At 38.9% G+C, this 16,549-nt stretch overlaps 1 protein-coding gene and 1 long non-coding RNA gene across 3 annotated transcripts in view; one reads left to right on the top strand and one right to left on the bottom strand.

Annotated features, from left to right (window-relative positions):
• Nucleotides 1–16,549, bottom strand: part of TMEM131 (transmembrane protein 131) — a 238,002-nt gene that overhangs the window by 118,519 nt on the left and 102,934 nt on the right. The window contains exon 4 of the mRNA XM_042981230.1: nucleotides 7,238–7,306. Coding sequence (XP_042837164.1) covers nucleotides 7,238–7,306 — 69 coding nt within the window. The remainder of the gene's footprint in view (nucleotides 1–7,237; nucleotides 7,307–16,549) is intronic.
• LOC122237291 lies at nucleotides 1,971–15,479 on the top strand. 2 transcript variants are annotated; one of them, XR_006215663.1, is made up of 5 exons: nucleotides 1,971–2,081; nucleotides 9,280–9,330; nucleotides 12,822–12,939; nucleotides 13,991–14,191; nucleotides 15,176–15,479. It is a non-coding gene; the product is annotated as an uncharacterized LOC122237291 (long non-coding RNA). The 2 variants fall into 2 exon arrangements; XR_006215662.1 differs by lacking the exon at nucleotides 1,971–2,081 and adding an exon at nucleotides 6,704–7,308.

Genomic DNA, 16,549 nt, shown 5'->3' with positions numbered 1-16,549 from the left:
GTTAACTGAAATCAAAAAATCAATAGGCAATCTTGCTGGACTTAATTTACTGAAGGGGCACCTGGGTGGCTCAGTCGGTTAAGCATCAGACTTCAGCTCAGGTCATGATCTCATGGTTCGTGGGTTCGAGCCCCATGTCAGGCTCTGTGCTGACAGCTCAGAGCCTGGAGTCTGCCTCAGATTCTGCGTCTCCCTCTCTCTCTGCCCCTCCCTGGCTCGTGCTCTGTCTTTGTCTCTCTCTCAAAAATAGACATTAAAAAATTTTTTTTTAAATAAGATAATGTACCATATGTAAGTGTTAAGTGTGGTGCACCTGGGTGGCTCATTGGGTTGAGCGTCCAACTCTTGGTTTTGGCTCAGATTATGATCCCAGGGCCGTGGGATCAAGCCTTGTGTTGGGTTCTGTACTGAGCGTGGAGCCTGCTTTGGATTCATATTCTCTCTCTCTCTCTCTCTCTCTCTCTCTCTCTCTCTCTCTCTCTCTCCTTTGCCCCTCTCTCCCACTCATGTTCTCTTTCTAAAATAAAATTTTTCAGAAGTGTTGAGTGTGTAACATGTACCAGAGACACAAAAATAAATAGGTAAATTATCTTCACAGCCTGGTCTAGCAGGGAAACAGACATCTAAACAGACAATTAGAGCAAAACCCAGCACACTGACATAAGTCAGTAGATGTCATGAGTAATGAAGACTCTAATTTCATTTCTGATGTTTGATTACATCCCACACCTGGGCAAGCAGATAAGAAAGCCAGTTTTCTCTCTCTCTCTCTCTCTCTCTCTCTCTCTCTCTCTCTCTCTCGGATCTAGTGAGAAGTTATAACTTTGCAAGTTTGCCCCAGCCTCACCAACTCCTTCCTGCCAATAAAAGCCAAGCTAGTCTCCTTTCTCTGCACTCTAAAGGGCATTTTTCAGACTTGCTGGGGAGCCCACCCTGCATGCTTCATTCTGTGAATATAATAAACTTGGTGTGTGTGCATGTGACATTATCAGTCTTGACAGCTGACCCAAACTTTGGGTCGGGATCCACCCCACCTCTGTGAGGTGAACACAACACCATGGAAGCAGACAGAAGGCACTTTCGACCTCTGCTAGGCAGGCTGGGGAAGGCTTGCTGTACAGAGAAGAGGAGTACTCTACAGTACTAAAGGTCATTAGGGATTCAACAGGCCAAGGAGGTTGTAGTGGACTCCAACTGGAGTATCTGCCCATTGTATGATTTCTCTGCACTGGGTGAAACCCTTATAAACATAGGGACAACACCTGGAAGGCATGTTCACTATCAAATACTCTCCTTGTTTGTCTGGTGGGGTTCATACATGATCTAACCATAGGTGATCAGTGTGCTACTCTTGAGATTTTTCAAACTAAGGGAAAAGAAGCTATGAATGTGGTGATAGAGGGAGGCTACAGAATATAGGTCTGAAGAGCAGTCAGTGGATTTGTTTTCATCGTTTTCATTTGTTTTCATCGAGGAAAAAGATATTGGCAGTGGGAGAGAATAAGCCAATACAGAGTGGGGCAGAGATACAAGACTGAGAGAAGACCTCTGGCGGTGTGATAACATGGATCCTGTTGTCTCTGGGTCATAGCTGTATCTCTGACCTTTCTGCAGATATATTACAGTCCTCAGTATTCCTTCCAATATATGTTCATTTTTGCCTCTGTAGTTTCAGTCAGATTTCTATTACTTAGAACCAAACAACTACAGCACTAACCAAAACAGAGGGATTAAAGGCACCCGTTAACTACTGTTAATTTTCTTACAAGTAATACTACTATAGCTATGTAGCATGTTCTTATATACGGAAATGTGTGCTCAAGAGTATTGGAGTAAAATGGCATTATGTCCACTACTCTCAAATGATTTAAAATGGGCAAAAATATGAAGTAAATATGGCAAAAATATTTATTTTTGAATTTAGGTTAAGGGCACATTTATTACCTGTCCTTTCTCCTTTTTTTTTTTTTTTTTTTTTTTTTTTTATTATATGAAAGTGTCCACAGAATTCTTTTTACAGGGGAGACTCAAAGTATGTACAACATGCCTGAGCTTGGAAAGCCCAGTTACTTCAGGAAATGGTAAGTAGTGCTCCACAGGGGTGGTTTAGGGTGGGGTCGTACAGGAGAAACGTAAAGGACAGATTTTATATTGAGAAATTCAGTATTTATCCTAAAGACATCAGGAACCATCAAAGGATTTTTTGTGGGAAAGCATACAGGAAATGACATGGTTAGATTTGGATAGTAAAAAGATTTCTCTGTTGATAGTATAGATCATAAATTGGAAAAAGGCAGGCATGTGGTAAGAGTCTAGATAAGAAATGATGAGAGGGCCTGAATTAAGAGGAGAAAGGTGAGAAATCAAGATTAGAGAAAAGCAGATATGAACAATTGATAGAATTCTGGTAATGGATTTTGGGGGGGGAGGGAAGGGATGGAGTGCTTTGAGGTAAAGGAAAGAATCCAGAAAGCATCAGGATTTCTGGCTTTGGTGACTAACTGGTACCATTCACAGAGATTGGAAATACAGAAAAGCAGGACACACTGAGTTTAAGGTGTTGTTGCAAACACAAGGGAAGTGGTAGGGGGAGAGGGGCGAGACACAGATTGGGAAACCATAGGCATATGCCAAGGGCATGGAAGAGATCACCCCGTAAAAAACGTGGAGTTGGCTAAAAGGGGCTGAGGAAAGAGAAGCAGCTATAGTTAGGGGACAGACAGGGAACAGAACCCTGAAAGAGACTACAAAAAAAGAGCTTTAGACACAGGAGAAAAACACAGAGTGAGTTCACAAGGATAGAGGCCGACAAAGATCTGAGAAGGAGGAAGTCAGCGGTGCCACGTACTCTACAAGAGATCAAGAAAGACAAGATTAGTGTTATCCAACAAGAAGACCTAAAGTAGGGCAGTTCCAGGGTCGATTAATTCAACACTATAATCAAGGACGCAAGTTCTTTCCACTTTTCCACTTTCAGACAAATTTTTCTGGCTCTATCCTTAGACTAGCACCCCTAATTGCAACATGGTTCCCACAGTACCCCAGGTATTGCCTGCAGACAATATTCAGCATGGAAGAGAGGTATTTCTTTCTTAAGTCTCTTTTTTAGAGTGGAAAAAAAAAATCTGTTCCCTGAAATCCTTTAGTAACAATCAGTTACTTCCTAACCCACTGAAAATTTACTTTCTGCAGTGAAAACGCACAACTGCATTCTCTTTGTACTAAAACTACTTTCAAGTTTCATAAAAAGAAACTTAGCTCTAAACTGCTGGGCAAATTCTTCCAGTCACATTATCTGCAATCTTGTAGGGTCAAAATTCAAAATTTAGTAACCTCTTTGTTTACATCCATGTGGTGGCTTTGTGGTCTATGAACTGGAGTGGGCTGAACTATAGTCCCCAGAATTCCCTCATACATTTCTGCGTAGGGTGGGTTCCACGTGATGCTCTCTCCTGAGAGCTGGAACATGGAAGGGAGGCAGCCGCCATTTTGTAGCATATATATACCTTCTCCCAGTTATTCACTCAAACACCAATGTAGGCGCTGCTGGGAAGGGACTCTGCAGAGATAATTCAAGTCCCTAAGCAGCTGACTTCAAATTAATTAAAAGAGAGATTATGTAGACCTCTTTTAACTAGTTGGAAGCCCTTTCAAAGAGAAGTTAGGCCTTACCTAAGAGACTCCAAATAACAGATGGATCTGCAATTGTTCTGCTTCCTCAGCATCTTCCCTGAGAACCTGCCTGTGGATATCAAGCTTTAAGTTCCTGCCCCTGGGGTTCCAGACTACTCATGATCTTCCATTCCTGACTGCTTGCCCCTGTACACTTTGGGCTTAACCAGTTACCACACTGTATAAACCAATTCCTCATAAAAACTCCACACATATATATACTCACACAGTCATATAAAAACTCTCACTGAACCCTAATATACATGTGTTCACATCTGCCCCCAACTCCTACTTCTACAGATCCACTTCTACCTTTGTGAGAAAAAACAAACTCCATTCAGTGCTCTCAGACTGGACAAAGAGAAGTTTAAAATGGTAGAATGGCTTTTTTTTTTTTTTTTTTCCTTTCCACTATTGTGGGAGTAGCATGTAAATTTGCTGGCTTAGGGAATAGTCTAGTATACCTACTATATTCATTTCCTGTGCTATACCTAGGACCTCATGCTAGGCTTCATATAATTTTCTTCACTGTATTGCCTGAGCCTTGCTTGCACTGGAGTTCACCTGTCCACTCACACACTTTCAATAAACTTCCACACTTTCTCTCAGCTCATGAGATTTCAGTTCCAGGCTCTTAAGGAAATCCCATCTATTTCCTCTCTAGTCACACATTAATTCACTTATTCTTACCAGTTCTCTTTGTGCATGACACCAAATTATTCTCTAGCCTAAATATTAATTGAAAACCTTTATATTCTGCATATCATTTCATCTTACAACTCCATTCTTAGGACTTTCTCCTGAGGATATAGTCATGCTGTATTTAAATCATTAGCTTCAGCACTGGTAAGAATTAAACTTAAAACAATATAAAAAAAATAAATGAACTTAACAGATCTATCCTTACAATTTAATGTCCTTTAATACCATAAAATAAAGTAACAGATAATTCAATGGAATAAAGAAGAAAATACACTGTATTATGTTTAGAAAGCAGGTTATAAAACAGTCTGTGTTCAGAAAATATGGTTATGTTTTTTGTGACTCGATAAATAAATATAGAGGTATGGAAAAAGGACTTGAGCTATAAAAGTTCAATGTTAATGTTTCTGAGGGGCTGAACTGTTGGTAATTTTTTATTTTCTTCTTTCCCTTGGTAAGTATCTTCTAAGTTTACTACAGTGGACGTGCACTGCTAGCATAATAAGCAAAATCCCAGTAAGTTCTGTGGTGGTGATTTAATAATCTGTGGCCTAGAACAGGAATTCCTCACTAGCTCTGAAGGATCTGGTATGGACCTTGAGAGGGATGTCTAGAAAATCCCTGAACCTGTGTGCAAGATGCCATTTGTATACAACTGTGTGTCTTTGTGTGAGTTTGGAGAGAGAAAGGAAGAGGTTCACAGCTTTCATCTAGTCCTCAAAAGATCCCATGGTCAAAAAAGGTTAAAATCACTAGTCCAGAATCCTGTGTGACATTATCTCAATTTCTCCTATTTCAGGGATGGGGCATTATTTAAAGGATCCAGGGAGAGAGAATTTGGAACAGGAATTCCTAATTTCTATTTAGGCATTTTGTACAGCTGAAAATGTCTTTATCTCAAGTGATGTATACAATTTATAAAACTCTCTAAAAAAACAAATTATATAAAGTGAAAAGGGCTGGATATAACTTTTGACAAGATCTCTCCAGAATAGTTACTGTTAAGCTTTCCAAGTAAGAATACCTGGTGCTTGAGACTAATAGTTTCAGTGTTGTAGGTTGACCTCCTCTCCCTGCCCTCATGCATCACTATAAATACTGCTCATGCCCTAATATCAGAATGTTTCTTCATTAGTCTCTGTTCTGGTCCACTCTAGGATGAGAGAACATACTTAAAGAGAATTTTACTGTAGAGATAAAACTCACTGTTAGAAAATAATGAACTCTTTTATGAAGATCAAAGTATGTGCCATATTTCTTTAAATCTCTTACATCTGACAGAAGGAGACTGTGGGTGACACATTACTATGAATGGATTAAGGCTCTACTTTATGTTCCTTGCAATCTCGACATTGTACCTAAACTGTTTTTATAAGAAATGATAGTGATGTGTTTCCTATCTAAACACTATGGTCCTTTCTTTGTTTAAATGTTTATTATTTATTTTGAAAGAGAGAGAGAGAGAGAGAGAGAGAGAGACAGAGAGAGACAGAGAGAGGCAGGCAGAGAGGGAAGGAGCGAGAGAATCCCAAGCAGGCTCTGTGCTGTCAGTGCAGAGCCTGATGTGGGCTCTATCTCACGAACTGTGAGATCTTGACCTAAGCAGAAATCAAGAGTTGGGCGTTGAACCAACTGAGCCACCCAGGCATCCCAGAACATTATGGTCTTTAAATCTAACACCCAGAAGTCAAATTTTTTTTTTTCTAAGTAGGCTCCATACCCAGTGTGGAGCCCAATATGGGGCTTGAACTCATGATCCTGAAATCAAGACCTGAGCTGAGATCAAGAGTCAGATGCTTAAACTGAGCCACCCAGACACCCCAGAAGTCAATTTTGCTTACATAATGACTATTCCAAAATACTGATTCCATCTAGAAATGCCCAAAGAATCACACGAACTTTTCTGTGCACTCCCACCACCCAAATCCATGATCTGTGTCAGAATATAATCTCCTTAGAAGATGGCGGCTGCTATCAGATATCTTACTATTAATGCTAACTACTCTAACATGGTTCTACACAAATATAATTAGTGTATTTGATTATTCCAGGTTTGAGATTGGAAATAAATTATTCAAACCTAATGTGTTTACTATAATAAAAAATGACTAATTACAGTTTTGACAACACTAAAGAAAATTACAAATTTCATTAACTGAATCAAAAGAGATCTACATACAGTTTCTCTATCACTTACCTTTCAAATTCTTTTTTTCTCCTAACTTACCAGAGTGTCATTACTCTAGCAGTTATATCACTAAGATATTCTCTTTGTCTACTTGCTAAATTAGGTTGGAACCAAATACAGATGAAGACTTGTCTTCTCCTCAGTGTATCTGAGATGTGCAAAACCTGATACGCAGAGGTAGAAGGGAAGCCAGAAATCTGGTTTGAGGAAGCAATTCTGTGGTTGAATTACAACTCTCTGCAGGATTTTCTTTTGTTTGTCCTTTTGGGTTACTGATAATATCTATTTGGTGATATATAGAAGTTTGCACTTTAAAAGCACATGCAAACAAATAAATACTGTATCTTTCTATATCCACATGGAAAACTTAAATAATAAAAGTGGAGATAAAGTGCTAATCAGAAAAGTAACCTAAAAGTTTCATGCAGCTCCTGAATATAAGATCCTTTGAACCAGGGACTCTATAGGTAGTTATCTTTCAAACTTCAGAAGTTAATACTCATAATAGATACTTGCTTCCCATTTTCAAACCATATTCAACAACACGGTTTCCTTGACGACTTGAGAATGTAACTTTCTCATAGAGACAACATGGGTGAAAAGCAAGACAAATGCATGCCTAAAATACAAATAATAGTTTAATGAGAAACTATGGTCTGAAAATTTTAAACTTACTGTTCATGGAAATCCAGCATTGGTGGCTCAAATCGTATAGGTCTGCAATTACCCCGGTACAGAGATATACTGTAAGTAAAAAGAAAACAGCATAAGAAATAATTCTTTAAAATATATATCCCCAAACTGAAGTCAGACACTTGAATTCTGTCACAAGAAAGAATACTTTCTAAGTAAGAATACTCGGTGTTTGAGCCTAACAATTTTGGTGTTGTATGCCGACCTCCTCTCCCTGCCCTCAGGTGTCGCCATAAATACTGCTCGTGCCCTAATAATCTCAGAATGGTTCATTAGTCTCCATTCTGGTCCACTCTAGGATGAGAGAACATACTCAAAGACAATTTTACTGTAGAGAGAAAACTCACTGTTAGTTAGAAAATAATGAACTCTTTTATGAAGATCAAAATACATGCCATGTTTCCTTAAATCTCTTATATTTGATGGAAGGAGACTGTCATCTTTAGGAAAAATGGAGTCTAATGTCCTATCAGGATTGTGCATTACTTTTCTTATTAGATGAAATCAAGAAATGTACATTTTAAAAAATGAAGAAAAGGGAGTATTTTTCCTATTCAAAGGTATGTGAAAGCAGAAAATGCTCAAGTAGATTCAATGTTGAAATTTATTTGGTTGATATAGTTGACACCAACATATCTAAATATGTTCACTTGTATTTTTTGATACATGCACAATGAACAATAAATAGTCAACACAACTACACATCCTTGGCAGACAATACAGTATACAGACAAAAACCACAATCACATTGTAACAAGAGTGTCAAAGGAACTAAACAAAAATGAATTTGGGGACAAAGTTTTAGGAACTGAAATAGCTTTTTCATTTGAGAGTTTGGAACACATTGATCTATAACATCTTAGCCTAAATATATGAATATCATTTCTAACTATCCCACTTGATACTAGAACTTGTCACCAAAACAGATTTCTGAACAGCAAACCTCCTAAACATCACCATGACACGCCCTAACAATGATGCAATATAGAAATGACCGGGAGGATGTGGGGATGTCCACATGCCTCTAGTCATCTGTTTAAGCACAGAGAAAGTAAAAAATTCAGGAAGCCACTAACATTTCTAAATAGTGAATGCTTATCTTTCTGTTGTATTTTAAGAAATGATGTTAGAGGGGCGCCTGGGTGGCGCAGTCGGTTAAGCGTCCGACTTCAGCCAGGTCACGATCTCGCGGTCCGTGAGTTCGAGCCCCGCGTCAGGCTCTGGGCTGATGGCTCGGAGCCTGGAGCCTGTTTCCGATTCTGTGCCTCCCTCTCTCTCTGCCCCTCCCCCGTTCATGCTCTGTCTCTCTCTGTCCCAAAAATAAATTAAAAAAAAAAAAAAAAAAAAAAAAAAAGAAATGATGTTAGAGCAAAACCATTTTGTAAGACTTTATTTCCATTACCATAATTCACAAGAACACAAGCTTCAAATGATACATTAGAAATATATTAGAAATAGACAAGGACATTGAGAATATGTTGCAAATTTAGCTTTAACTCAACTCTGCAAAGATTACATAGTCTGAGTAGTAGAATCAATGTGCTAAAAGTAATGTCTAAGAGTTTTTAGCTTGATAATCCCTCTACATATGCTGAACAGAAAAGATGAAAAACACAAATAAGGAGGAAAACAGCAAATTTAAGATTCTACTTTACAAAAAATCTAAGATCCTACTTTGCAAAAATCTAAAGACACTGGAACAAAGAAGGCACAAGTGCCCCCAAGACAGGAGCCACTTGCAGTGAGAGGTAAAGAATCTACTCTCTTTTGATTTCTGCTCTCCTTAGGCATGATATAACAAGGATACTCTCTGGCACCTTTAAATCAAGGGATGCCGACTAGCTCATCAGTTTCAAGGGTGTGAAACTCAAACATACAAAATCTTAATCCAATCAAGGGGGAAAAGTATAATGCATGAAGCATATGTATATGTCATTAATTTATATATATAAACATTGACTGTATTAGATGCTAGAAATATAAAGAAGATTAAAATACAGTTGTTTTTTTTTTCTCTCTCACAGAAATGAGAATCTATTCCCCAAGTTGCAAATGGAAGCATCTAAAGTGGTCAGGTAAGATCAAAAACAAAAACAAAAAACATGCACACCCCCACTGACTCAACACAAAGGTAGTGAATGCTTGGGGCTGTCTAGTGGCCAGTGCTATGGGAACAAGGCAAAGAGCCTGCTCTCATTGCACTAACATCCCAGTAGGGGAGACAAAAGTAGAACCTACAAGGTAATGATGGGACATACAAAGAGGCAGACCAAACACGATAGGAACAGAGAAGCCTTCTGTGAGGAGGGGTGCTGCAGCCAAGACCTGAGTGGTGGAGATCCGGGGGAAGAAAGGAGACATACCTTGGCATGTTGAAGAACAGAGGGCCGAAGTGGCCAGAGTGACGGGAAGGAGGGGGTGGAAGTAGGAGCTGAGATCAGAGAAGTACAAAGGCCACGTCTCCTTTCAGGAGCCTGCATTTTATTCTAAGTGTAACAAAAAGCCTCTGTAGTGTTTTCAGCAAGGGAGTGACGTGATCTGACACATCTGACAAGGTTAATTCTAGATGCTGTATGCTGTAGGAGCCCCAGAGTGACAGCAAGGGAGTCTTGCAGTAGTCCAGACAAGAGGGGATGATGTTAGCAGTGGTCTGTGGGAGTGCGAGGCAGTGTGGCGAGAAGTGGCTCTTTCTGAATGTATTTGGAAGGTAAAGGCAATAGGTCATGCTGATGGATTGGTTTTGGAACGTGAGAGAAAGGAGAGAAATCAAGAATGACTTAATTCTAAAATTTTGGCCTGAGAAACCAGATATGTAGTCATGACATAGGAGGTGTGGGTAAGAAGTGAGGAAGGATAGACAGTTTAGATGTTCAAGAGTACTTATGGCTTTAGACATTTAAATTTGAGATGTCTTATCTAAATGAGATGTTAAGTAGGCTGCTGGATATATATGGTTATTACTTTCCATAAAAAAGTTACTGACTTAAAAAAAAAGTTAATGACTTTTTTTTACATTTTTATTTTTTAAAGTTACTGATTTTTGTGTACTGATCTCATACCCAAGTCACTTTGGCAAGTTGATTCTAATAGTTTGTCTATAGATTCCCTTAGATTTTCCTGTCACTACCTGTGCTGCCAAAATGATCACTATCTTTGATTACCTCTGTAGACAAATCATCTGCAAGCAATGGCAATTCTATTTCTTCCTTTTAAATCCTTAGAACTTGTTTCCATTTTTTAAAAATTTATTAAATTTTTTTTTTTAATGTTTTATTGTTTGAGAGACAGAGAGAGACAGGGCGCAAGTGAGGGAGGGACTGAGAAAGAGGAAGACCCAGAATCCGAAGCAGGCTCTAGGCTCTGAGCTGTCAGCACAGAGCCTGACACAAGGCTTGAACCCACAAATGTGAGATCATGACCTGAGCCGAAGTCAGATGTTTATCTGACTGAGCCAGCTGGGTGCCCCTTGTTTTCATTTTTTATGCTTTGAGTGGGCTAAGACCTCCCAAAAAGTGCTCCACAGAAGTGGTGTCTGACATTTGTTATTTACAGATTTCTCACAAAATATGAGAGGGGAAAAATACATAAAGATGATTCCCTCATAAACAAACATGTATTTTCAAAACAACAGATTTATGTCTAAGAAACAGTTTAATATTTGAGTGGGTACAACACAAGTTGTCACAGGTATAATCTTATTTAAAAAAAACCCCAAAATTCAATGACATAGCTGTCATGTATCCACAGCTGACGGAAATGTTTGCTACTATGCTTATTTCAAAAAATTTCTTTTAGGGGCGCCTGGGTGGCTCAGTCGGTTGAGTGTCTGACTTCGGCTCAGGTCATGATCTCGCAGTCTGTGAGTCTGAGCCCCGCGTCGGGCTCTGTGCTGACAGCTCAGAGCCTGGAGCCTGCTTCCGATTCTGTGTCTCCTCTCTCTCTGCCCCTCCCCTGCTCATGCTCTGTCTCTATCTGTCAAAAAAATAAAAAAATAATAAAAAAATTTTTAATGTTTATTTATTTTTGAGACAGGGAGACAGAGTGCGAGTGGGGGAGGGGCAGAGAGAGAGGGAGATACAGAATCTGAAACAGGCTCCAGGCTCTGAGCTGTCAGCACAGAGCGCAATGCGGGGCTCGAACCCACAAACCATGAGATCATGACCTGAGCCGGAGTTGGACGCTTAACCAAGCCACCCAGGCACCCCACTACTACGCTTTTTTTAAAAGGGCATGACATTGTTTAGCGTTTTATTAACAGAAAGCAAATGTTTGCAAGTCTTTAATGTTGAAAAATAAATTGGGGCAAAGGCAATGTAAAAAATGGTATTCTTTGCCAATTTCAAAGAAACAGACTGAGACATAATAGCATATTGGATGATTTTATGCTTCCTACAGTGATTGTATTTGTTCTCAAAGTCTCAAATATTTTTATTCCTTTTATTATTTATGTGGGGATAAGGAGATGCATAAGGACTATTTTCTGACTTCAAGCAAGGGAACAACTGAGAAGATACAAAAAAATCTTTCTTGTGAGACATGGTCTATGTTGCTTGGTGGACTGTGAGGTCCAAGTTAAGCAGGTAGCTCCCAAATGAAGCAAATAAAGCCTTCTTGGAGCTTTGGGAATTTGTTTAAACCAGGAAATTTAAAATGTTTTCCTAAAGGCAATTAGTACCTAAACAAAAGGTACTCTTTGGCCCAGTACTTCTTAAAGAATGCTCTGTGGTCTACCTGTATCTTTCTTAATCATCTAGAACGCTTGTAGAAATGCAGATTCCAGAGCCCCACCTCCAGAATGTGATTCCTTAAGTCTAGAAAAAACCCAGAAACCAGTTATATTCTCACATTTGGTTACTACTCTTTTGCATCTTGATCCACAATAAGTACTGCAAGCAGAAATAAGAGGGGAAAAGTACCTTAACATATAAAATTGTCAAAGTCATCAACAGTTTAAAATAGTTTCAAATATGATTCTTTTTTTTTTAATTTTTTTTTAATGTTTATTTATTTTTGAGACAGAGAGAGACAGAGCATGAATGGGGGAGGGGCAGAGAGAGAGGGAGACACAGTATCGGAAGCAGGCTCCAGGCTCTGAGCCATCAGCCCAGAGCCCGACGCGGGGCTCGAACTCACGAACCGTGAGATCGTGACCTGAGCCGAAGTCGGACGCTCAACCGACTGAGCCACCCAGGCGCCCCTCAAATATGATTCTTATTAGAGACAGCTGAAAAATAGTGACTTAAAATAAATCACATAATTATAAATTTTAGCTTAAATTTTCATTTCTCTAAAGACTAATAATGTTGAATATCATTTCATTTATTTATTGTTCAATTAGATATCTTCCTTTGTAAAGTGTCTATTCAAAGTTTTTTAACAGGGGTGTTTGTCTTACTGAGTTATAAGAGGTCTTCACCTATTCTAGATAACATGCCCTTTGTCAAATATGTGTACTGTGAATATCTTTTCCCTGTTCCTCCTTTTCTTATTATAAATGTTGTCTTTTGGGGAGTGATGTCACTGAGACAGTGACTCAAGTTGTTGCTAACTGTAGCACCCTTCACAGGAAGACCAACCTGCAACTATCCATGGACACGGCACTTATTGTGAAAATCCCAGAACACAGCAGTGAGGCTGAAGAACCCTCCTGGACCACAGAGACTGAAAAGGACTACATTAGAAAGGTAAGAGGAATGGCTACACTCTGACCACATCACCTCTCCAAGGCAGGGACAGAACCACACTAAGAGAGTACCCTGGGCCTACAGTTTTTCCAGTGGGAAAGATATAGACCAAGGTGGATGTCCAGCTTCCTCAGTGTTATGGGTTGCTTCCCAGAAGGCCCACTTGGGTCTTGTCACAAGGGGACCACTGGGGGAATCTGCAGGAGTGAACCTGTGGGTCTTGACCACTGGAGATCAGATTGGGATGCAAGGGAGGGAAGGATGTACAGCAACCAGTGCTTGGATCTTGACAGACCACACTCCTCCTAGCAATGACACCCAAGTGGAGATCCTAGGCAGTGGCTATGCCCAACTGCAAAGTCAAGCCACTGGCCCGTCTGGCCAGGGAGCTTGGTGGACAATTCCACATGATTTAGATCCCTACCCAATGAGCCACACCTGCCACAAGCCTGTTCTATAGCCCAACCTGGGCTGGGAAGCAAATTAAAAGATCTGTTTAGGGTTGAATATAACTTCCACCCCACGCAACCAGGAAACCTAACCAGAACATCTGAGAAGCTGCATAGCTTAACCTGCAGCCCTGCTTAAAAGGACAATTGAGCAGAGAACCCAGCCAGTGGCTTAGCTCATGTGCAGAGCTGAAGTGGTGGCCCCATCTGGCCAGAGAGCTTGGTGGGCAGCTTGCTAGATTCAGGTCCCCAGCCATCAAGTCATAATGGCTAGGGAGCCTGTTTTAGGGCCCCATACAGGCAGGGAAACAAATTCATAGTCCTGCCTAACTGCTGAGTATAGCACCCAGTCCTGCCCAACCAAGAAACATGAGCAGAGAATCCAAGCACTGTGGAGGCCATGTTCTAGCTGTGCATGGACAGGGAACTAAGTCAGCAGTCCTATCTAACCATTCCCAGCCAGTGCCCCTGCTGACATCAGAGCTCAGTAAGCATCCTTGGCCAAATAGAGACCTGGATAGTAAATCCCACTTGTTCAAGACACTTTCAGCTGACTCATTAAGAACCCCAAGTTAAGCTGACTAAAGAACTGTCTCTGTAAGAACACACAGGTAACTAAACAGAATTAGAAAAAAAATGCCTGAATGAAATGAGAAGTTCAACAAAGAAACAAACTATAAAAAAACAACAACAACCAAACAGAAATCCTAAAGATAAAGAATATAATAATTGGACTGAAGAATTCAACAGAGAGCTTCAGCAACAGATCTGACCATCAGAAGAAAGAATCAATGAACTGAAAGGTAATTTTGAATTATCCAAGAAGAGGAGCAAAAAGAAAACAGAATGGGGGGGCACCTGGGTGGCTCAGTAAGATGAGTGTCTGACACTTGGTTTCAGCTCAGGTCATATGATATATGTGTTAATCAACTGTTTATGTTATCAATAAGCCTTCTGGTCAACATTAGGCTATCTGTAGTTACGTTTTTGGAAAGTCAAAAATTATAAGTGGATTCTCAACTGGACAGGGGGTTGGTGCTCCTAATTCCCACATGTTTTGCAGTGTACGGGTTTCAAAGTTTGGTGTTTTTTTGTTTTTTGTTTTTTGTTTTGTTTTGTTTTTTTTTTTTGTAAATTCATCCTGAAGTATGTAACATGTTTTGAGGCTACTGTAAATGGCATTTTTATATAACATTTTACTTTTTCACTTAGAATATAGAAAAGTACTATATATCCTTCAATCTTGTTAAATTAACTTATTCTCAAAGCTTTTTGGGTATATTCTTTAGGATCTTCTATGCACACAATCATATTATTTGTAGACAAACACATTTCTCCCTTTCCAGATGATGTCTCTTATTTCTATTTTTTGCCTTAATGTACTGACTAGCACATCCAGTACAATACTGGAGAGAAATAAAAGTGGACATCCTTGTCTTGTTCTCAATAGAAAGAAAGCACTGAATCTTTTACCATAAGAAACATGTTAACTGTTGTTTTTCCACAGATGGTCTTTATCAGACCAAGGAAATTCTAGTCTGCTCAGTGTTTTTAATTATGAATAGATGTTGAATTCTGTCATAGGCTTTAATTTCAATTTTAAAAATTTCCCAAATTGTTAGTGATTTCTATTTTAATTCTGCTGTGTTAAAGAACATAATCTGCAATTGCTGGGTGAAGTGTTCAATAAATATCTATGAAGAAAAATACCTACAAGGTTAAGCTGGTTGATAGTGTTGTTCAAGTCTTTTATACCTTTACTGATTTTCTGTTTATTTTATTGACAGCTGAATTTTGAAATCTCCAACTACAATTGTGAATTTGCCTTCATTTCTGTTTTTTTCATTTACTTGGAACAAATATTTGGAACAAAAAACATTTATGTTTTCTTCATGTATTTGGAAACTCTGATATTTAGACTTATACAGACTTGGGATGATACATTATCTCTTCTGTAATAATAAAATGTGTTTCTTTATCTCTAATAATATTTCCTGTACTAAAGTCTAACTTCTCTGATAGTGTTATTCCCTACTCCATCTTTTTACTTTTTGTGTTTTTATACTTAAAGTTCATTTCTTCAGGGGTGCCTGGGTGGCTCAGTTGGTTAAGCGTCTGACTTCAGCTCAGATCATGATCTGTGGTCTACTGAGTTTGAGCCCTGTTGTCAGGTCCTGTGCTGACAGCTCAGAGCCTGGAGCCTGCTTCAGATTCTGTCTGTCTGTCTCTCTCTCTCTCTTTCTCTGTCCCTCCCCCACTCACACTCTGTCTCTCAAAAATGAATAAATGTTAAAAAAAAAAAGTGCTTTTCTTCAAAATCACATCTCCATGACCAACAGGAAGATAATATTTGCAACACAGGATTACTATCCTTAATAAAAAACTGTTTAAATGGAAGAAATAAAGATCAAAGGTCCTATAGAAAAGGAGGTAGAATAAAAATGAACAGACAGTATCAAAAGATAAATATAAGCATAGTATAAAAGACATATACAACCTCACTCATAACTAGAGAAAGACAAGCTAAAAACTACATGACAACAGAATTTCTCACCTATCAGATTGACAAAAATTAAAAAGTATTTCCCTTTTCTGTAGGAAAAGCCATAGGAATATAGGGACTCTAATTTACTGATGAGGGGTACGCCAACTGGCACAGCTCTTTTGAAAGAGAATTTGACAACACTAACAAACCTATATATGACTCACCAATCCCATGTCTAGGAATTTACCCTAACCATGCTCCTTCAACAATACAAATTACATATGCACTTATCTTTTCACTCAGAAATCCTAACAGTAGGATTCCATTCTGCAGATAACTTTCAAAAATGTGAAAATCCATATACACAAGGCTATTCTTTGAAGCACTGTTTGCAACTGCAAAATACTAGAAGCAAATTGCTCGTATATAATCCACATTCACATAATATAGTATGTTGCAGTCTATAAAAATAATGAGAAAGGTCTCTAAAGGATAGATTTTTAAGTAAATAAAACAAAACATTAAAAAATCTATACCATGCTTCCTTTTGTGGAGAAAGAAATATAGTAAAAACATTCACATTTGACATTTTTGTATCATTCTGACTTTTTGAATCCTATTGTTTCACATATTTAAAATGAGTGGACTTGTAAAATGGAGGTAAAAAAATCTCAAA

Source organism: Panthera tigris, chromosome A3, assembly GCF_018350195.1.
Source record: "Panthera tigris isolate Pti1 chromosome A3, P.tigris_Pti1_mat1.1, whole genome shotgun sequence".
NCBI lineage: Eukaryota > Metazoa > Chordata > Mammalia > Carnivora > Felidae > Panthera > Panthera tigris.
The sequence above is the reverse complement of the archived record's forward strand: the minus strand, read 5'-3'. Positions and strand labels throughout refer to the sequence as shown.